Consider the following 16,659-nt stretch of genomic DNA (forward strand, 5'->3'; position numbering starts at 1 on the left):
AAGCAGGAAATGCAGAATTCATTATTTCCAGGACCACGGTAAGTATCCGACGATGGGAGAGCAAGAAAGATGAACAACGGTAGTCACAGGAGTCTCAGTGCCTACATTTTATGTTATATGGATTAAGGGAGCTGAAAATGAAGATTTTTGTTTGTTTGGTGTTTGGGGAAGAAGTAAATAAGGGAGAAATTAACATTGGTGTACAACTTTCTCAGGTGACTTTCAGCAATTTTCAGATGGTTTCAGGTGACTTTCAGGTGGTTTCAAGTGACTTCCAGCAATTTAGGCCAATGAGATAATCAAAGGCTGTGAAACTAGAGTTAAAATGCTAAGAAAATCTTGGGAACTTAAAGCAATTTTCAAAATTAAGGAACATAATAATAAGTAACGTGTGCTTTCTTCTTTACAATTATGGGGGCAAATATATGTGTGCATATATGTTTAATCTGGACAAAAATTAATAAGTTATTAACTCTGGTACAAAACGCTATTCATGAATTAGGAACATAGTCCTAGACCTTGAGCATAGTGTTTGATAATACATCTGTAAAATTGTATGTAAATAACTCTTAAGAACCAAAGGAATGCATTGAGGAATTATCAGACCATCATAAGTCAATCAGCATGACATCTCCAGTTCACCTCTTCTTTGAGACCAACAGAGCTAAATGTGGGGAACTGCTCCCAAGCTTGTTTTGAAATCTCAAATTATTTATATCAAGGGAACAATCTAGCAGCAATGAGGTAAAAAGAGTGGCTCTTCAGCATTAATCAGAAATTTAAATTGTTTTAAACCAACCCAGTTCCCTGAACTATTTTCATGCATAAATCCATTGAATGTACCAATGCTCTCATATTAAACCAGAGTGGCCCAAGTCTGTCTGCTTTTCTGTGGAATATAACCTGCCATTTTAGTAGCTGTCTGCTCAATTTGTGCCTCTGTATGTTTTAAAGTAGTTTTTTCCTTTCTTAAATGTGCTAATACTTCAAATTACCTATACTATCGTTCCCCACTAAAGGAGGATGCTATTTGAGTATTAAGTAGAACTGGTGGTGAAATTATGATAATTTAAAGTTCATTTACATGGGAATTAAGACCCAGAGCTTTTCAGAATGCAAAAGAAAAAAAAGCATTTCAGACACATTTTGGGTAAGGAAAGGGCATTTGCATAATCCCATCTGCTAAATGCATGGAAATTTGCAAAAGCATTATTATATTTCAGAGGATTGGTTGCCCGATATATTGCCATGTTATGGGACTGCACACTGGGGTGATGTCCTCTTTTCCCCTGAGCTTCCACCAGCTGAAGTCCCTACTGGGTGATTACTCACACCAGCTGCAGTCCACTTTTCTTTATTGTACAAGCTGTCCCAGGGGAGTCTTTTCTTCACACTCCCTTGGTAAACCTGACAACCAGCAATCATTTCATACCTTATGTATATCAGAAGGAACCAATCTTGTTTTGAAGGCTTGTTATGAGTTTCAAAGGAAAAAAGTTTTCCTAAACAGTTGAGATCTGATAGTGATATCATGAGCTGACATCTGAAAAACCCCAATCATTTTGAAGAGCAGATCTAATTAGTGAATTTAAACTAGCATTTTAATGAAAAGGTTTCCTTATGCATGGCATGAAGTAAACCTTAGCTTCAGGTTAGTAGTTCATAGCATGAAAAAAGAAGACAACATTTTCAAGTTGTCAAATTGTACCTACCCATAGAACTCAAGCCTGTCTAGCAAATTATTTGAATCACATGACCTCCCATTGTTAAGGCATGAAATGGGAAATAATAGTTCAGGCTTTACCAATTACCAAAGTCATTACCGAAGGGGGTGGGGGAAGTGCTAGAACAGAAACAGCAGGCAGAATGACTGTTCCTCCAGTATCCCTTTTGACTTCTAATTTGAAAAGGACCCAAGCAAAGGAAGACTCCTCCAGAAGGTGTTTGGGCTTTACCTGTTGGCATGTGAGGTGCTGCTCACCTTCTCTGCTTTTTCCAGAGGAGCTGGATGCACTGAGCACTACCCCATCCCCATCTATCCTTTTACCATCCCTTGTCTCCAAGCCTCTGGTTCCACTAACCAAACTCTAGGGGATCATTGGAAGCTACATCAACCTTGGAAGCTCTGAACAGGGTCTTTGACCAGTGGGCCAAAAGGAGTAAGAGCAGCCTGCCAGGTAGTGGTCATATAGTTGGATTTTTAGAAATAGACAGGATCTTAGAAGTTACTGTGTCCAAGCCACCTATTTTCACAACATAAACTGAGGTACAGAGAGAGGAAGTGATCTGGCCAGGGTCACATGGGGGCAGGGCCATGGCCCATCCCAAGGCTGTTTCTTCTGTGGGGTCATGTTGCTGGCTGCTCTCTGAATGAGTATCCATAAAGTCCCCTCTGCCTGGCAATACCCATCCTAGGAGAAGCAATGCAAATGCATAATCTGTGACATCCACAGGTCCCAGTGATCAAGGCCATTGGCCCAGCATTGTATCATGCACTTAGGCTGCCATCCCCCTCAGAGTCCACGCAGGACACCTATCCCAAGAGGCCTAAATTGTACTCAATTTTATTCATGCTATAAAATCGATTTCTTCTTTCCCAAGAAGGTTTCCACTCTTCCTAGTAAGAAAGGAAAAGTTATTCCCTAACTTCTTTGCTCCCTAAAATCTCTGTGAAGAAACATGTGATCCAGCCTTGCAGGCTGAATTCAAACACATTACTTGTTAAATTTTCACTCCTCCAAATATCACTTCCAGGAGAGCATCCGACTCACTCCTTAGCTCCCAATCCTTCATCCACTCTGGGTTTGTTTATATGGCCTTATGGTATGTATAAAACAGAAGATGGTAAGGTGCACTTTCGGAGGCTGAGATGGGCGGATCACCTAAGGTCAGGAGTTCGAGACCAGTTCGAGACCAGTTCACCGACATGGTGAAACCCCATCTCTCCTAAAAACACAAGAAAACTCGCCGGGCATGATGGCACATGCCTGTAATCTCAGCTACTCTGGAGGCTGAGGCAGGAGAATCGCTTGAACCTGGGAGACAGAGGTTGCAGTGAGTCAAGATGGTGCCATTGCACTGCAGCTTGGGCGACAAGAGCAAAACTCCGTCTCAAAAGAAAAAAAAAAAGAAAAAAACGGAAGAGGCAGGAAAATGCTGGGGGGGGGGGGGAATTCTCACTGGCTTCGGTTAGGTGAATATTGCCCCCTTGTGGTCAAACGGAATACAGGAACCTCAGTGGTCATGGAATCATTTACTCTCCTTCAGGGCTGACCAAACATAAATCATTCTGAAAGAATCAAGCTTTATATGAGACGATCCCAGCACCTTCTTGCCGATATATACCCCTAAAAGTCCTTTATGGATATAGCCATTTTCTAAAAATGTTCTATTTGCCCCTTAAATGTTTATTGATTTTGAATTTTACTATAATCACTTTCCTGACAACTCCCAAAGACACCTCGAAAGCATAAATATTCCCTTTCAGTATTGGTCTTCAAGCAATATTGGTGTCTTGTTTTTAGAATTCTAACTGATGCTTACACCTATGTTTCTCAAAGCAAAATACATAGGTGTTAGGCTTGGTATTACTTTTATTTTATTTTATTTATTTTATTTTAAAGACAGAGTCTTGCTCTGTCGCCCAGACTGGAGTGCAGTGGTGCAATCTCGGCTCACTTCAACATCCACCTCTCAGGTTCAAGCAATTCTCCTGCCTCAGCCTCCCAAGTAGCTGAGACTACAGGTGCACGCTGCCATGCCTGGCTAATTTTTTGTATTTTAGTAGAGACGGGGTTTCACCATGTTGCCCAGACTGGTCTCAAACTCCTGAGCTCAGGCGATCCACCCGCCTCAGCCTCCCAGAGTGCTAGGATTACAGGCGTGAGCCCACATTTAAAATTTTTTAAATTCCTACAAGATTAAAACTAGGCGCAAATTTATAGAGCTGCTCTGATTGCCTTTTTATAGCATCACAATAAGTCCTTTGAGGATTTTCCTGAAACCTGGTCTTTGAACATTGCAGACCATAAAGGCCGTGGAGTTCAAGCCCCTTTCACTGGAAAGAAATTTGAGAGCCTAAGGGAAAGTGTCTGCTGGCCAAAGGACAGAGAGAAGCCGAGGGCAGCTGACTGGAAGCTGGTGTGCTTCCTCCTCACCCTGCCAAGGAAAATGACATGATGGGTGGGCATCCTCGGGCAGTCGTCCCCATAGGAGCCCCATCGCTATGAATGAGGCTCACCCAGGCTGGTCCAGTCTTTGAGACTCTTCTACTCTTTAAATAACAGCCTCGCCTAACAGTACAGGAGAGCCAGAGGATACAGAAACTGTGGCCTTGTTAGTCTGCCCCAACATAATAGAGAAAAGTAGTTGCATTAGTACTATTTTTAAACTCAGTTTAATTTTATGGGAAGGCTAATACATGAAAAGTTACTATCTTAAAACTTTCTCTGAGCTCCCTTTTTAATATTTTTTTGCCATGCTTTGCATAAAGAAGGCAGACAATTGGTCTTTCTTAGCCTGAGGATAGCTTAGCTTGCTGATTCAGTTAGATGGATAAAGATAATCTTCAAACAAAGGAGATTCTGAAATTCTGAGGAGGGTAGAGGCCATTTTTGTGACAGGACTATTCAGCTCATCAAATGGATGCCAGATTAGGCTATGGAGGGCCAACGTCAAGGACAAAAGGGGTCTGTGTCTCAAAATGTTCCCCCTCATATATGATGCCCTTTACACAGCCCCATTTTGCCTGGCTGGCTCCAGTTAGATGTCCAAGCCTGCCATGTACCTCAAGCCAAGGGAGAGGTAGAACCCAGTGGCCTGGGGTGGGAGCTAATTCTGGGGACAGCAAGGAAGTCTAAAAAGCAGCAATGGGCCAGGCACGGTGGCTCACGCCTGTAATCCCAGCACTTTGGGAGGCCGAGGTGGGAGGATCACCTGAGGTCAGGCGTTTGAGACCAGCCTGGCCAACATGGCAAAACCCTGTCTCTACTAAAAATACAAAAATTAGCTGGGCATGGTGGCGTACACCTGTAGTCCCAGCTACTCAGGAGGCTGAGGCAGGAGAATCACTTGAACCCAGGAGGCAGAGGTTGCAGTGAGCCCAGATCACGCCATTGCGCTCCAGCCTGGGCAACAAGAGTGAAACTCTTTAAAAAAAAAAAAAAAAAAAAAAAGAAAGCAGCAATGGAGTCTTACATGCTTGAGGCTGGTGCTTCAATTACTATCCCATTGTTCTCACCCCATTGAGGATAGCCACTGAATTCCAGATACAGCATTACCTGTATTTCAAAGCAAATTTCCATAGTGAACTAGGGCTATTCCAACCAGGGATGACCAACAGATTGTGGCTAGTTGGTTTTGTTACTGAGAACATAACACTAAAAAACCCAAACCCAGACTTGATCCCAACCACATCAATTAATTTCACTGTTTTACTGGTTTATACTTTCAACAAAAACACTCTGAGTGCCCACCATATGCCAGGCATATTATAAGAGGTTCTGAGGATATAAAGATAAATCAAACAAGAAAAATACAGAGCTATAGGTTTAATGATAGGATGCAGAGGGATACCTCTAATCCTGAATCCCAAAACCTTCAAATGAATACAGTTGCCCACAGAAAACTTGAGTAAGGACAACTGAAAACCTACCCTCAGGTTAGCAAAAAAAATTTAATTAATTTCTGACTGAAAGTAATTAGCTTTTGACACTATGAATTTCCCAGTTCTGCTGCCTAATCTACCACTACCACCAGACTCTTACTGAGTAGACAAGCAGTTTGACAAACTTGGGTGTGCATCAGAATCACCTGAGGAGCTAGGAAAGGACATAGAGGCCCCGATACATTGAAGTAAGTGAGACAAAGTCCAGGTGTTTGCAATGTCACCAAGTTCCCCAGGGTATTCTGATGCCACCAAAGTTGGAAAACGACCACTATACATAATAAACGTCTTCTGTGAAGTGGCAGAAATCTCACACAGCATCCTGGGTGGGTCCTTCATTAAGGACAAAAGTGGATGGAGCCCTCGTGTCTGTCCAAAATAGATCTAAGGGCATGAGACTTCCCACACGGTGTCACACCCAGCCATTTATGGTATAGAGCACTCTCCTGCAAGAAGGAGCTACAGCAGGCAGTGAGAGTGGATTGGAATTCGCTGTGCACTCAGACTTTCTCACAAATGGAACTAACTCTCCCTTGGCCTAACAGCAAAAATTTTCTTTAGAACCTAAACTTTAGAAGTCGAAAGCAGTATTGAGTAAATAATAAGAAAATCTTTATTATTTTTGCATCTAGCGATGGCAAACAGCTCAAAAAGACACCATAACTCTAGATCTTTAAGAAATGTTACTCTCTTTAAAAGAAAAAATGAAAAAAATCTCCTTAATTCTAGAAAAATAAATACTCCATTGCTAAAATGTCTTCTCCAATTTCTCTCCCTCTTCTCTTTAAATGCAAGGGATGTTCATGTACAACCTCATCCTGACACCCAAAATCCCCTCCCTAAATATTGCTCTTCTTTTATGAAAAAAGCATCAGTTTTTTAAAATTATGGATAGAGGTTTTGTATTAAAGGAGACCTGAGTCCTAAAATCCCAGCTGATGGAGGCCCTGGTAATGACACTCATCTTCTGAGAGGAGTCTTCCTTTAGTGGGTGGTAAAAACCAAATGATATCAAGAGAGTGGTAACAGGCCTGGATCAGAGGCAGAAAGAGGGGCTTGGGGAGCATTTGGGGAAACCTGGTTCCTAGTGCCTGGGAGTGATAGCATTTGCCGTGTCTAGCCTTGTGTTTCTTCTACACTGGTGTTTTTTTCTCCCCAGCTGAAGACTTGAATAAATATTTTGATTTTCTATTATTGCCGACGATTACTGCATCTTCTTATTTAACTTATGTCTTCTTTCCAAGCGAGAGTATCCAGGTTTCGGTTGGATCTATTTTAAGGTGAATTAATTAACCAGCATAATAATACATTCATATGTTTCTTTTTTCAATATTTTTTTTACTCTAGTTACAGAATACATGAACTAGAATCCCTAGTAAACCACGTTGTCTTTTGGATTTGTCTGTTTGTTTGTTTCATTCTACCCTGACAGGGGAACCTGCCCCCAGACTACAGAATCAGCCTGATTGACATCGGCCTGGTGATCGAATACCTGATGGGCGGGGCTTATCGCTGCAACTACACGCGCAAGCGCTTCCGGACTCTCTACCACAACCTCTTCGGCCCCAAGAGGGTGAGGCTGGCTGCAAATTCAGGGCCCCTCCTGGAAGGACTAGGGTGTATGGGATTTGGGTTGTGGCTTCTTTGTCTCCAAGGGGAATTAAAATCAAAAACTTGCACTGAGAGTGAGCCTATACAATCAAAGAATAGTAATGAAATTCAAATTAATCTTATCATTGAGATTATTAAACTCAGCAGTTTTCCAGGTTTTGGGTCTTTATACCTTTAAAAATTGTTGAGAACCTCAAAGAGCTTTTATCTATGGGAATTCTACCTATCGGTGTTTATTTACCATGTTAGAAATTTAAATGGAGACTCTAAAAATATTTAATTCATTTTAAGTTAAACATAGGAATCCCCATTATATGTTAACATAAAGAACATGTTTATAAAAAATATATTTTCAAAAACAAAGAACAAATTCATAATAGGAACATTTTTTATCTTTTGCAAATTTCTGTAATGTCCAGCTTAATAGAAGAGAGCTAGATATCTACTTGTGGATTCAGTCTATTGTAGGATGTTCTGGTTAAAGTATATAAAGAAAATCTGACCCCACAAAAACACATGACAAACATAGCAAATATATCAAAGGAAGGAGTATTTTAATCCTCTTTACATATAATTGTAGATATCCTTTTTTTGATACTACACCAAAATTTAGTAAGTAACCGTTTCTTAAAAATGAGTTGCAAGGTGAAATCTAAAACGATATAAGTGAACTTTTCAAATTCTGTTACATTAAAATCCACTAGTCAAGCCAGCCATGGTCCCAGCTACTAAGGAGGCTGAGGCAGGAGACTTGCTTGAGCCCAGGAGTTCGAGGCTGTAGTATACTATTATAATGCCTGTGAGTAGCCCCTGCCCTGCAACCTGGACAATGTAGTGAGACTCTGACTCTAAAACAAATAAAATAAAATAATAACAAAGTAAAATCCAGTGGTCAATCTTATACTTTGATGGATCTTGTAACATCATAGATTGGTCATGGAAAATTATTGGTTTGTGAAGGTATGCAGCTCTTCCAAATACTGACACATTTTATTATACAGTTTCATTAGTATCACCTCTATCTCATGGGAAATGTCTTTCAGTCCTGAAAAGCTGTCAAAGTCATGGTGGGGGTGTGGGGAGTAGATATAAGTTTTCTAAAATCCCAATTTTTTTCTTAAAAGTTTGAATTTTGTCATTGGCAACAAATACTATCTATTGTTTTCCTTGAAATAACAGCCTCACTTTGGTCATTCCAAACACATCTGCCAAAGGTCCAAGTCTACACAACTTTAGTCCATCTGCCAATCAGTCCTTCAAGTAAAAATTATATTCCATGAAAAAAACAAATGGCTATAATACAATCCAAACAATCACTTAAGTGCATTTCCTCAGGACAACCCATAATAGTTCAGTATACAGCAGAACTATTTTAGGAGTATACTTCCCGTTTCATCCCACAGAACAGTAAAAAGACAGTTAATCAAGGGTAAGGATTTAATAATGTTAATTGTTTTTTAGTCCTCAACAAGGTCATTCTTAAGTAAAACAGTTGCATTTGCTTTCTGCAAGTGCATAATACTGGAGTCTAATGACATCTGGTAAAGGTGGGTACCACTGCCTTTGTTCTTGCTAAGGCACCCAACAGCTTTACTCACCATTGCTTTTGTACCATCAGTACAAATGTCAAGATGGTGCCAAACCCAATTACATCCTAGTACTATTATGAAAATAGCTTTGACTACACACACCCTCTCAAAATGTTTCAGGGACCCTCATGACCCATGGGCCACTTTCTGAGAATTACTGCTCTAGCTGGTAGTGGGCATAATTTTTTTTTTTTTTTTTTTTTTTTTTGAGATGCAGTCTCACCCTGTTGCCCAGACTGGAGTACAGTGGTGTGATCTCAGCTCACTACAACCGCCACCTCCCAGGTTCAAGTGATTCTCCTACCTCAGCCTCCCGAGTAGCCAGGATTACAGGCACATGCCACTACACTCAGCTAATTTTTGTATTTTTTAGTAGAGATGGGGTTTTGCCATGTTGGCCAGGCTGGTCTTGAACTCCTGACCTCAGGTGATCCGCCTGCTGCCTTGGCCTTCCAAACTGCTGGAATGACAGGCGTGAGCCACTGTGCCGAGTCATGATTTTTATATTTAACAAAGTTTTTTTCTGATTCTGAAAGCATTTTGTGGAACTAGTAAAGAACTTTGAAAACACCTAAAATTTAACAAAAGGGATTTGTTTGAAAATGAAATATAACAGAATTTAAAAAAAAAACAACAAAGATAAATAAGAAAAAAATGAAATAGATATTAGCCTAGTAGTCATTTTAGAAGCTGAAAGAGAAAGAGAAAAATAGAGAGAGAAAGAGAGAGAGAGATTCGGTTTGAGCTGTTGTAATGTGAATAGTCAAATACAATTTGGAGGAACTGTAAGTGCTGTACCCTTACCATTTACTCAAATAACTTTCAAGATGGTGCCCAACCATTCTGAAATATTTAAAAGCTTAAAATTGGTCTTCCTGGCCCCTGAGATGTAGTTTTGTATTACCTGCTGTTAAATATAGATCAGGGTCCGTGTCCTTCTGAGTTGCCTTTTCTCTCCGACTCAGCCTGTGCCTGTTTTGCACATTCCCAGCATGGCCAATGATGCTTCCTGTGTGCTGACACTTTCCATGCTATTGAGCACCTTTGCCACCATCAGCACAGGCCCTCTGGCCCCACTTGCTCTGGCCCTGATGGGCAGCAGCACAGGGAAATGGCCAGCATAAAGCATCTAAACATATTAATATATTTCTGAATAACATCCCAAGTCTCCAGATAATAGAGGCTTTTCAGAGGTTTGAGAAATACATGATTCGATCTGCTTGATTGAAGGTTTCCTTGTTCATTTGTCTTGGTCTGTTCAGGCTGCTACGACAAAATACCATCAGTGGGATGTCTTATAACAACAGAAATTCATTTCTCACAGTTCTGGAGGGTAGGAAGTCCAAGATCTAGGGACCAACAGATTTACTGTCTGTTGAGAACCTGCTTCCTCATTCATAGTGACACCTTCTCACTGTGTCCTCATCCAGTAGAAGGGTGAATGAGCTGCATTGAGCCTCTTTTATAAGGGTACTAATCCCATTCCTGAGGGCTCTTCTCTCTTGATCTAATCACCTCCCAGAAAGTATCCCCCCTAATACCATCACCTTTGGAATTAGAATATCAACATATGAATTTGGGGGGGGGCGAAAACATTCAGACCAAAGCACTCATTCAAATACTAGATGTTGTGAAGGTGTCAGCCAAGCAAGATGCTTATAGAAGGTGAAAGAAATCTTGGTTCACAAAAATCATTATCAACCTGTAGGCTCTATCCTCAGGCAATCTCATTATGCCTTGCCAGTTTCCTCATTTTCTGTAGATTCATTAAAATCACCAAATCCAAAATTCTCTTGGAATTTCTATAAATCAGTTCTTCTTGTGGCATTTTATTTAGCAAAATAAAATTAATGCTATATGGTACAATAGTGTTCTTATATCACCTGTTTAAAATATAATAGGACTCTTGGAGGCTGGGTGTGGAGGCTCATGCCTATAATCCCAGTACTTTGGGAGGCTGAGGTGGGAGGATCACTTGAGCCCAAGGGTTTGAGACCAGCCTGGCAACATAGTGAGACCCCATCTCTACAAAACATTTTTAAAAGTTAGCCAAGCATGGTAACGTGCACCTCTACTCTCAGCTACTTGGGGCACTGAAGTAGGAGAATCACTTGAGCCCAGGAGGTTGAGGCTGCAGTGAGCCATGATTGTGCCTCTGCACTCCAACCCAGGTAACAAAGTGAGACCTTGTCTCAATAAAAACAAAACCAAAAAGATATAATAGGACTCTTCTTACCTTTATGAAAGAAAGATCTAACTGATCTAACTTTGTTCACAACATTTTTTTTAACAGCCCAAAGCCTTGAAACTGCTGGGAATGGAGGTAAGTGTTTGTCCAAATTATTAGTGTCAATGATTTATTCTCTTTGTTACCCATTATATATATGCTATATATATAGTATATATATATAATAATATATAGTGTATATATAATAGATACACTATATGTAATATATATACTATAAATATATAGTATATATAATGTGTAATACTATATATACTACATACTATAGTATGTATACATTATATATGTATAATTATATATATATAATGTGTCATAAGGGTTCCTCACAGCACCTTTGAAAATTCCACCATGAGGTTGTATCTGCAATGCAAACAAACAAACAAAAATCCTATTTGAAATACCTGAAAACCAAGGAAGCATATAAATTCTAGTAATCAAAATCTATTGGAGTGTTTACAAATGGTGACAGGTCCGAAGGCCAGAACTACTTCAGAATTGCATCTAATAAGTATTCAGAAACTTGAGATAAATTATCCATTTGCCATCTTTTGTTCATGTGGTTACGGTCGTGTATGCAAATAAAAATCTAGGCTGTCCTTATCCTTTCAGTAAAAAGGGTAGTGCTCTCCATAATTAGGTACAAACAAGATTACCCTTTGAATAAAGGTAATGTTTCACACAGAAGTGAAAAGAAAGAAAATGGCCCATTAAAAAATAATTTTTTAAATCAGAGTGTAACACTGACATGTTCCCCCAGCACTGTGCTTATGCATTTATCATCACTTGTTTTAAAGTTGGGCATGGATGAGCTTGTGAGTTCTTTTAGGACGGAAGCTGGCCTAGTTCATTTCAGTACTGATCCCAGAGCTAGCTGGGAGAAGATATACAATTGCTACTTGCTGAAGTGCACCAATTCATTTCTAACTCAGCCTGTGTGATTTCCCTATAATTACAGGATGATATTCCCTTGAGGCGAGGAAGAAAGACAACCAAGAAACGTGAAGAAGAGGTAGACATTGACTTGGATGATCCTGAGATCAACCACTTCCCCTTCCCTTTCCACGAGCTCATGGTGTGGGCTGTCCTCATGAAGCGGCAGAAGATGGCCCTGTTCTTCTGGCAGCATGGTGAGGAGGCCATGGCCAAGGCCCTGGTGGCCTGTAAGCTCTGCAAAGCCATGGCTCATGAGGCCTCTGAGAACGACATGGTTGATGACATTTCCCAGGAGCTGAATCACAATTCCAGGTGGGTCCATCCAGCAAAGGGCTGGTCGGGGGAGAGGAGGAAAGGTGGGCTCCCAGTGCTGGAAGGTCTGAGCTACTCAGAACTTTAAGGGAAGTCAGTATCACCCCAGTGATGCACACACAAGATGGACACAAACAATTCCCCTTTATTGTGCACAGTGCCACAGACAGTGTGGTACATATAGAAACATGGAACATTTTATTTCATCCTCTCAACTACCCCATGAGGTAGGTCCCATAGTTATGCACTTCTTTCAGCTAGGAAAAATGGGACTCAGAGAATTTAAGATCACACGTTTGTGGTGGCAAGGCTGGAATGTGAACTGAAGTTTGACACATTTAACAGGACATACTGCCTGGTGTAGTGGCTCATGCCTGTAATCCCAGCACTTTGGGAGGTTGAGATGTGTGGATCATTTGAGCCCAGAAGTTTGAGACCAGCCTGGGCAACATAGCAAGACCCCATCTCTAAAAAAAAAAATTAAAAATTAGCTGGGTGTGGTGGTGCATGCCTGTAGTCCTAGCTACTCAGGAGGCTAAGGTACGAGGATCTCTTGAGCCCAGGGGGTCAAGACTGCAGTGAGCCTTGATCATTCCACTGCACTCCAGCCTGGGAAACAGAGAGAGACCCTGTCTCAAAAAAAAAAAAAAAAAAAGACATACTGTACTCTATTGATTGATTACTCCATCCCCTACACTCATATGACAATCTGAGGGCCTGAGTACAGAGATCATATATTGTTTGACTTACAACCCCAGTTCTATACATGGTATCTGGCACACAGTAGATGCTTAGTGGATGTTGGCTGGATAAATTTAGAAACAGACCAGACCCCATATGAAACAACTACATCACACAGTGACCACATTTTCTGGTTGTCCAGCAGGTCCACTTTTATCTTATAAGTCTCCAAGCTGACCTGAAGGACTGTCCACCCATTCTGTCTTTCAGAGACTTCGGCCAGCTGGCTGTGGAGCTCTTGGACCAGTCCTACAAGCAGGATGAACAGCTGGCCATGAAACTGCTGACGTATGAGCTGAAGAACTGGAGCAACGCCACGTGCCTGCAGCTTGCAGTGGCTGCCAAACACCGCGACTTCATCGCGCACACGTGCAGCCAGATGCTGCTCACCGACATGTGGATGGGCCGGCTCCGCATGCGCAAGAACTCAGGCCTCAAGGTCAGCACGCCCAACAAGGCCCTCCTGGCTATGAGGACCAGCGGGTGGGGTAGAGTTTTCCCAGACAAAATCTGCCGTGGGATTGGGCATCCTTTTATCTCAGGCGGGTGGTTCTAAATCCTAACTGTGCCTCAGAATCCTGTAGAGTGTTGCTTGGTTTTGTTTTTCCCATATAGAGGCTGGGGCTTCCCCCTGGGTCCTGCTGCATCAGCATCTCTAGAGAGGGTGCCCGGTCATTAATATTTTTTGGAGGATCCAAAGGGGATGGCCATGTACAGGTACTGCAGGGGCTGCCATTTGCATGAGCAAAGCCAGCTGCACCAGGAGTCCCCACCTAGGCCACCTGTCACTGCAGAGGATGCCTGAACCCCTGGCTCTCCTTGGCATCATGTCATAGAGACATTGGCTCTTACCAGATGTGCTTGAGAGGTCTTTTTAAACTAAAATAAAACTGAGATAGATTTATTTGTAAAGCCATTGCTAGATAATCCTAATCTATTCTTAAGAAAAACAAGTCGCAGATCAGTGTGTATAATCGGAGGTCATTTTTATTTTTTTTTTGTTTTGTTTTGTTTTTTTTTGGAGACGGAGTCTTGCTCTGTCTCCCAGGCTGGAGTGCAGTGGCCGGATCTCAGCTCACTGCAAGCTCCTCCTCCCGGGTTTACGCCATTCTCTCGCCTCAGCCTCCCAAGTAGCTGGGACTACAGGCGCCCGCCACATCGCCCGGCTGAGTTTTTGTATTTCTTTAGTAGAGACGGGGTTTCACCGTGTTAGCCAGGATGGTCTCGATCTCCTGACCTCGTGATCCGCCCGTCTCGGCCTCCCAAAGTGCTGGGATTACAGGCTTGAGCCACCGCGCCCGGCCGGAGGTCATTTTTAATGTGTCTATGTATAGTTATGTCTGTATAAACTATCCTATAAAAACCAGGCAGGACACATAGTAAATTGTCAGCAGCGGTTACCTCTGAGGCTGAATGGACTATGAAAGGGATGTTACTGTTTTTAAGGGAAATAGGATGGTGTTTAGTGTTTGCTTTTTTAATGTTCTTTTCAGTGTTTTTCAAGGAAAATATGAAACCGAAAAAGGAAAAGAAAGACAGAAAAAAATGGGAGATGGAAGATTGAAAGGATATGGGAAGTTTTTTGTTTGTTTTAATTTAAGGTATACAACATGATGGGTTTTGGGGTTTTTTTTTTTTTTTTGAGATTTTTGGAGGGGGTTGTTTTTTGTTTGTTTGTTTTTGAGACAAGGTCTTGCTCTGTCACCCAGGCTGGAGTACAGAGGTGTGATCTTGGCTCACTGCAACCTCTAACTCCCACGTTCAAGCGATTCTCCTGCCTCAGCCTCCCAAGTAGCTGGGATTACAGGCACAAGCAACTATGCCTAGCTAATTTTTGTATTTGTAGTACAGATGGGGTTTCATCATGTTGGTCAGCCTGGTCTTGAACTCTTGACCTCAAGTGATCCACCCGCCTTGGCCTCCCAAAGTGCCGGGATTACAGGCATGAACCTCTGGCACCCAGACACAACATGAGGTTTTGATATACACTGTGAAATGGTCACTCTAGTCGAGCAAATTAGCATATCCATCATCTTGCCTCATTACCCTTCCTTGTGTGTGTAAGAGCACCTAAAATCTACTCTCTTAGCAAATTTCCAGTATACAGTACCATATTTCGGCTAGAGTCCTCGTGTTGGACATGACATCTGTATGGTACATACTCATCCTACATATCTACAACTTTGTACCCTTTGACCTGTATGGCCCCATTTCCCATTTCCTCCCCTCCCCAACCTCACCCCTGCCCCTGACACCCACCATTTTATGGGACCAACACCCTTTCTCCATACCACTCTTCCTGTGGGCTCTTGGCCTAGAGTCACAGAAAGGTTCTGTGACGTGGGTCTTGGGCACTCCATAGCCACACTGCTAGTGACCGCCAAGCCCGGCCTCAGGAGGGGAGCCAAGCCGGCTCTCAGCTCCGAGGACAGGGTGTCGTGTCCCCTGAAGACTGCCAGCATGCCACCTGAGCCTTCCTAGGACAGCCAGGCACCCAGAATTCAGTGTCATGAATTCACAGCCATTTTCCGTGAACTACTCTGGTGTCCCTGTGGGCATTCAAGCAAGGACTGTCCCTGCCTCATTACTTGAGGATCATTTTTACTGACCCTTCAGAGGGGTCTTAGCCCCTCACCTTGGAGCAGTTTCTTCAAGGAGGTTGATGTTTAGAAGTCTTGTGCCCCAGAATTGTTTTAGGATTGAGAGAAGAAGTGAGAGAGGACTTGGGGAATACAGTCGGACGTCAGTATTATCATGCAGAAACACACTTGTTCATTCTGAAGAATGAGACCGCCCTCTCAGAAGAAAGGCTTCCGTATTTAGTGTCCTCGTATAGATGTATGCATGATGTTTATACATGAGAGAAATATAGTGCGGGCTTCTCCTGGGGCTTGTGTGTAAGGGGATTCTCTCAGTGCATACGGAGCCCACTGGGTGTGTGTGTGTGTGTGCGTGTGTGTGTGTGTGTGTTTTCTGCTGTATCGTAGCAAATACCAGGAAGATGCCCGAAAATGAATTAAATGCTTTCCTACATGTATTCTCTCAAGGTCAACTTAGGACAGCATTCTTTTTTTACAGAGATAATCAGATAACACATAATCCACTCCACTTGACACATTAGCAAAAAAAAAAAAAAAAAAAAATGCCAGTGGACAGATGTATGAATTGATTTCACAGTCAAAATCAAGGGCTGTCTAATGGCTAAATGTAAATCTGAATTCTTTCCCACTTTTGCCTTAAATAGAGTCTCTTTTTCCTCTGTTACCCACATGCAAAGTGGGTGTTAATTGGGTAAGACAAATTTGGGCAAAATGCTTTTTTCCTCCAAAAATGAGACTGAGCTGTGCAAAATATTTCCTAGATGGGACAAAATGATCCTCTTAGTATTAATATGTTAATATGTTATTCAGATGTCCAGGTCCCCCACAGAGCATATAACTGTGTGTGCACATGTACACACACACATGCACACAGTCTTATACCCCACACCTCAGGCTCTCTGATTCTAAACAACCACCCTAATCTTAATCCTTTAAATGTGATTATTATTATTATCATTATTA

The 16,659-nt window shown here is 41.9% G+C and overlaps 1 protein-coding gene across 33 annotated transcripts in view; it reads left to right on the plus strand.

Moving 5' to 3' along the window:
• Positions 1-16,659, plus strand: part of TRPM3 (transient receptor potential cation channel subfamily M member 3) — a 938,690-nt gene that overhangs the window by 834,552 nt on the left and 87,479 nt on the right. For 10 of the 33 annotated variants that reach the window (XM_030919577.1, XM_030919570.1, XM_030919575.1 and 7 more), the window contains 5 exons: positions 6,910-6,945; positions 7,098-7,238; positions 11,159-11,188; positions 12,066-12,355; positions 13,307-13,535. In XM_030919577.1, the coding sequence (XP_030775437.1) occupies positions 6,910-6,945; positions 7,098-7,238; positions 11,159-11,188; positions 12,066-12,355; positions 13,307-13,535 (726 nt within the window). The remainder of the gene's footprint in view (positions 1-6,909; positions 6,946-7,097; positions 7,239-11,158; positions 11,189-12,065; positions 12,356-13,306; positions 13,536-16,659) is intronic. The other 23 variants (XM_030919573.1, XM_030919579.1, XM_030919569.1 and 20 more) reach the window with 3 other exon arrangements.

The sequence above is a fragment of the Rhinopithecus roxellana genome, chromosome 16 (genome assembly GCF_007565055.1).
Source record: "Rhinopithecus roxellana isolate Shanxi Qingling chromosome 16, ASM756505v1, whole genome shotgun sequence".
Classification (NCBI taxonomy): domain Eukaryota; kingdom Metazoa; phylum Chordata; class Mammalia; order Primates; family Cercopithecidae; genus Rhinopithecus; species Rhinopithecus roxellana.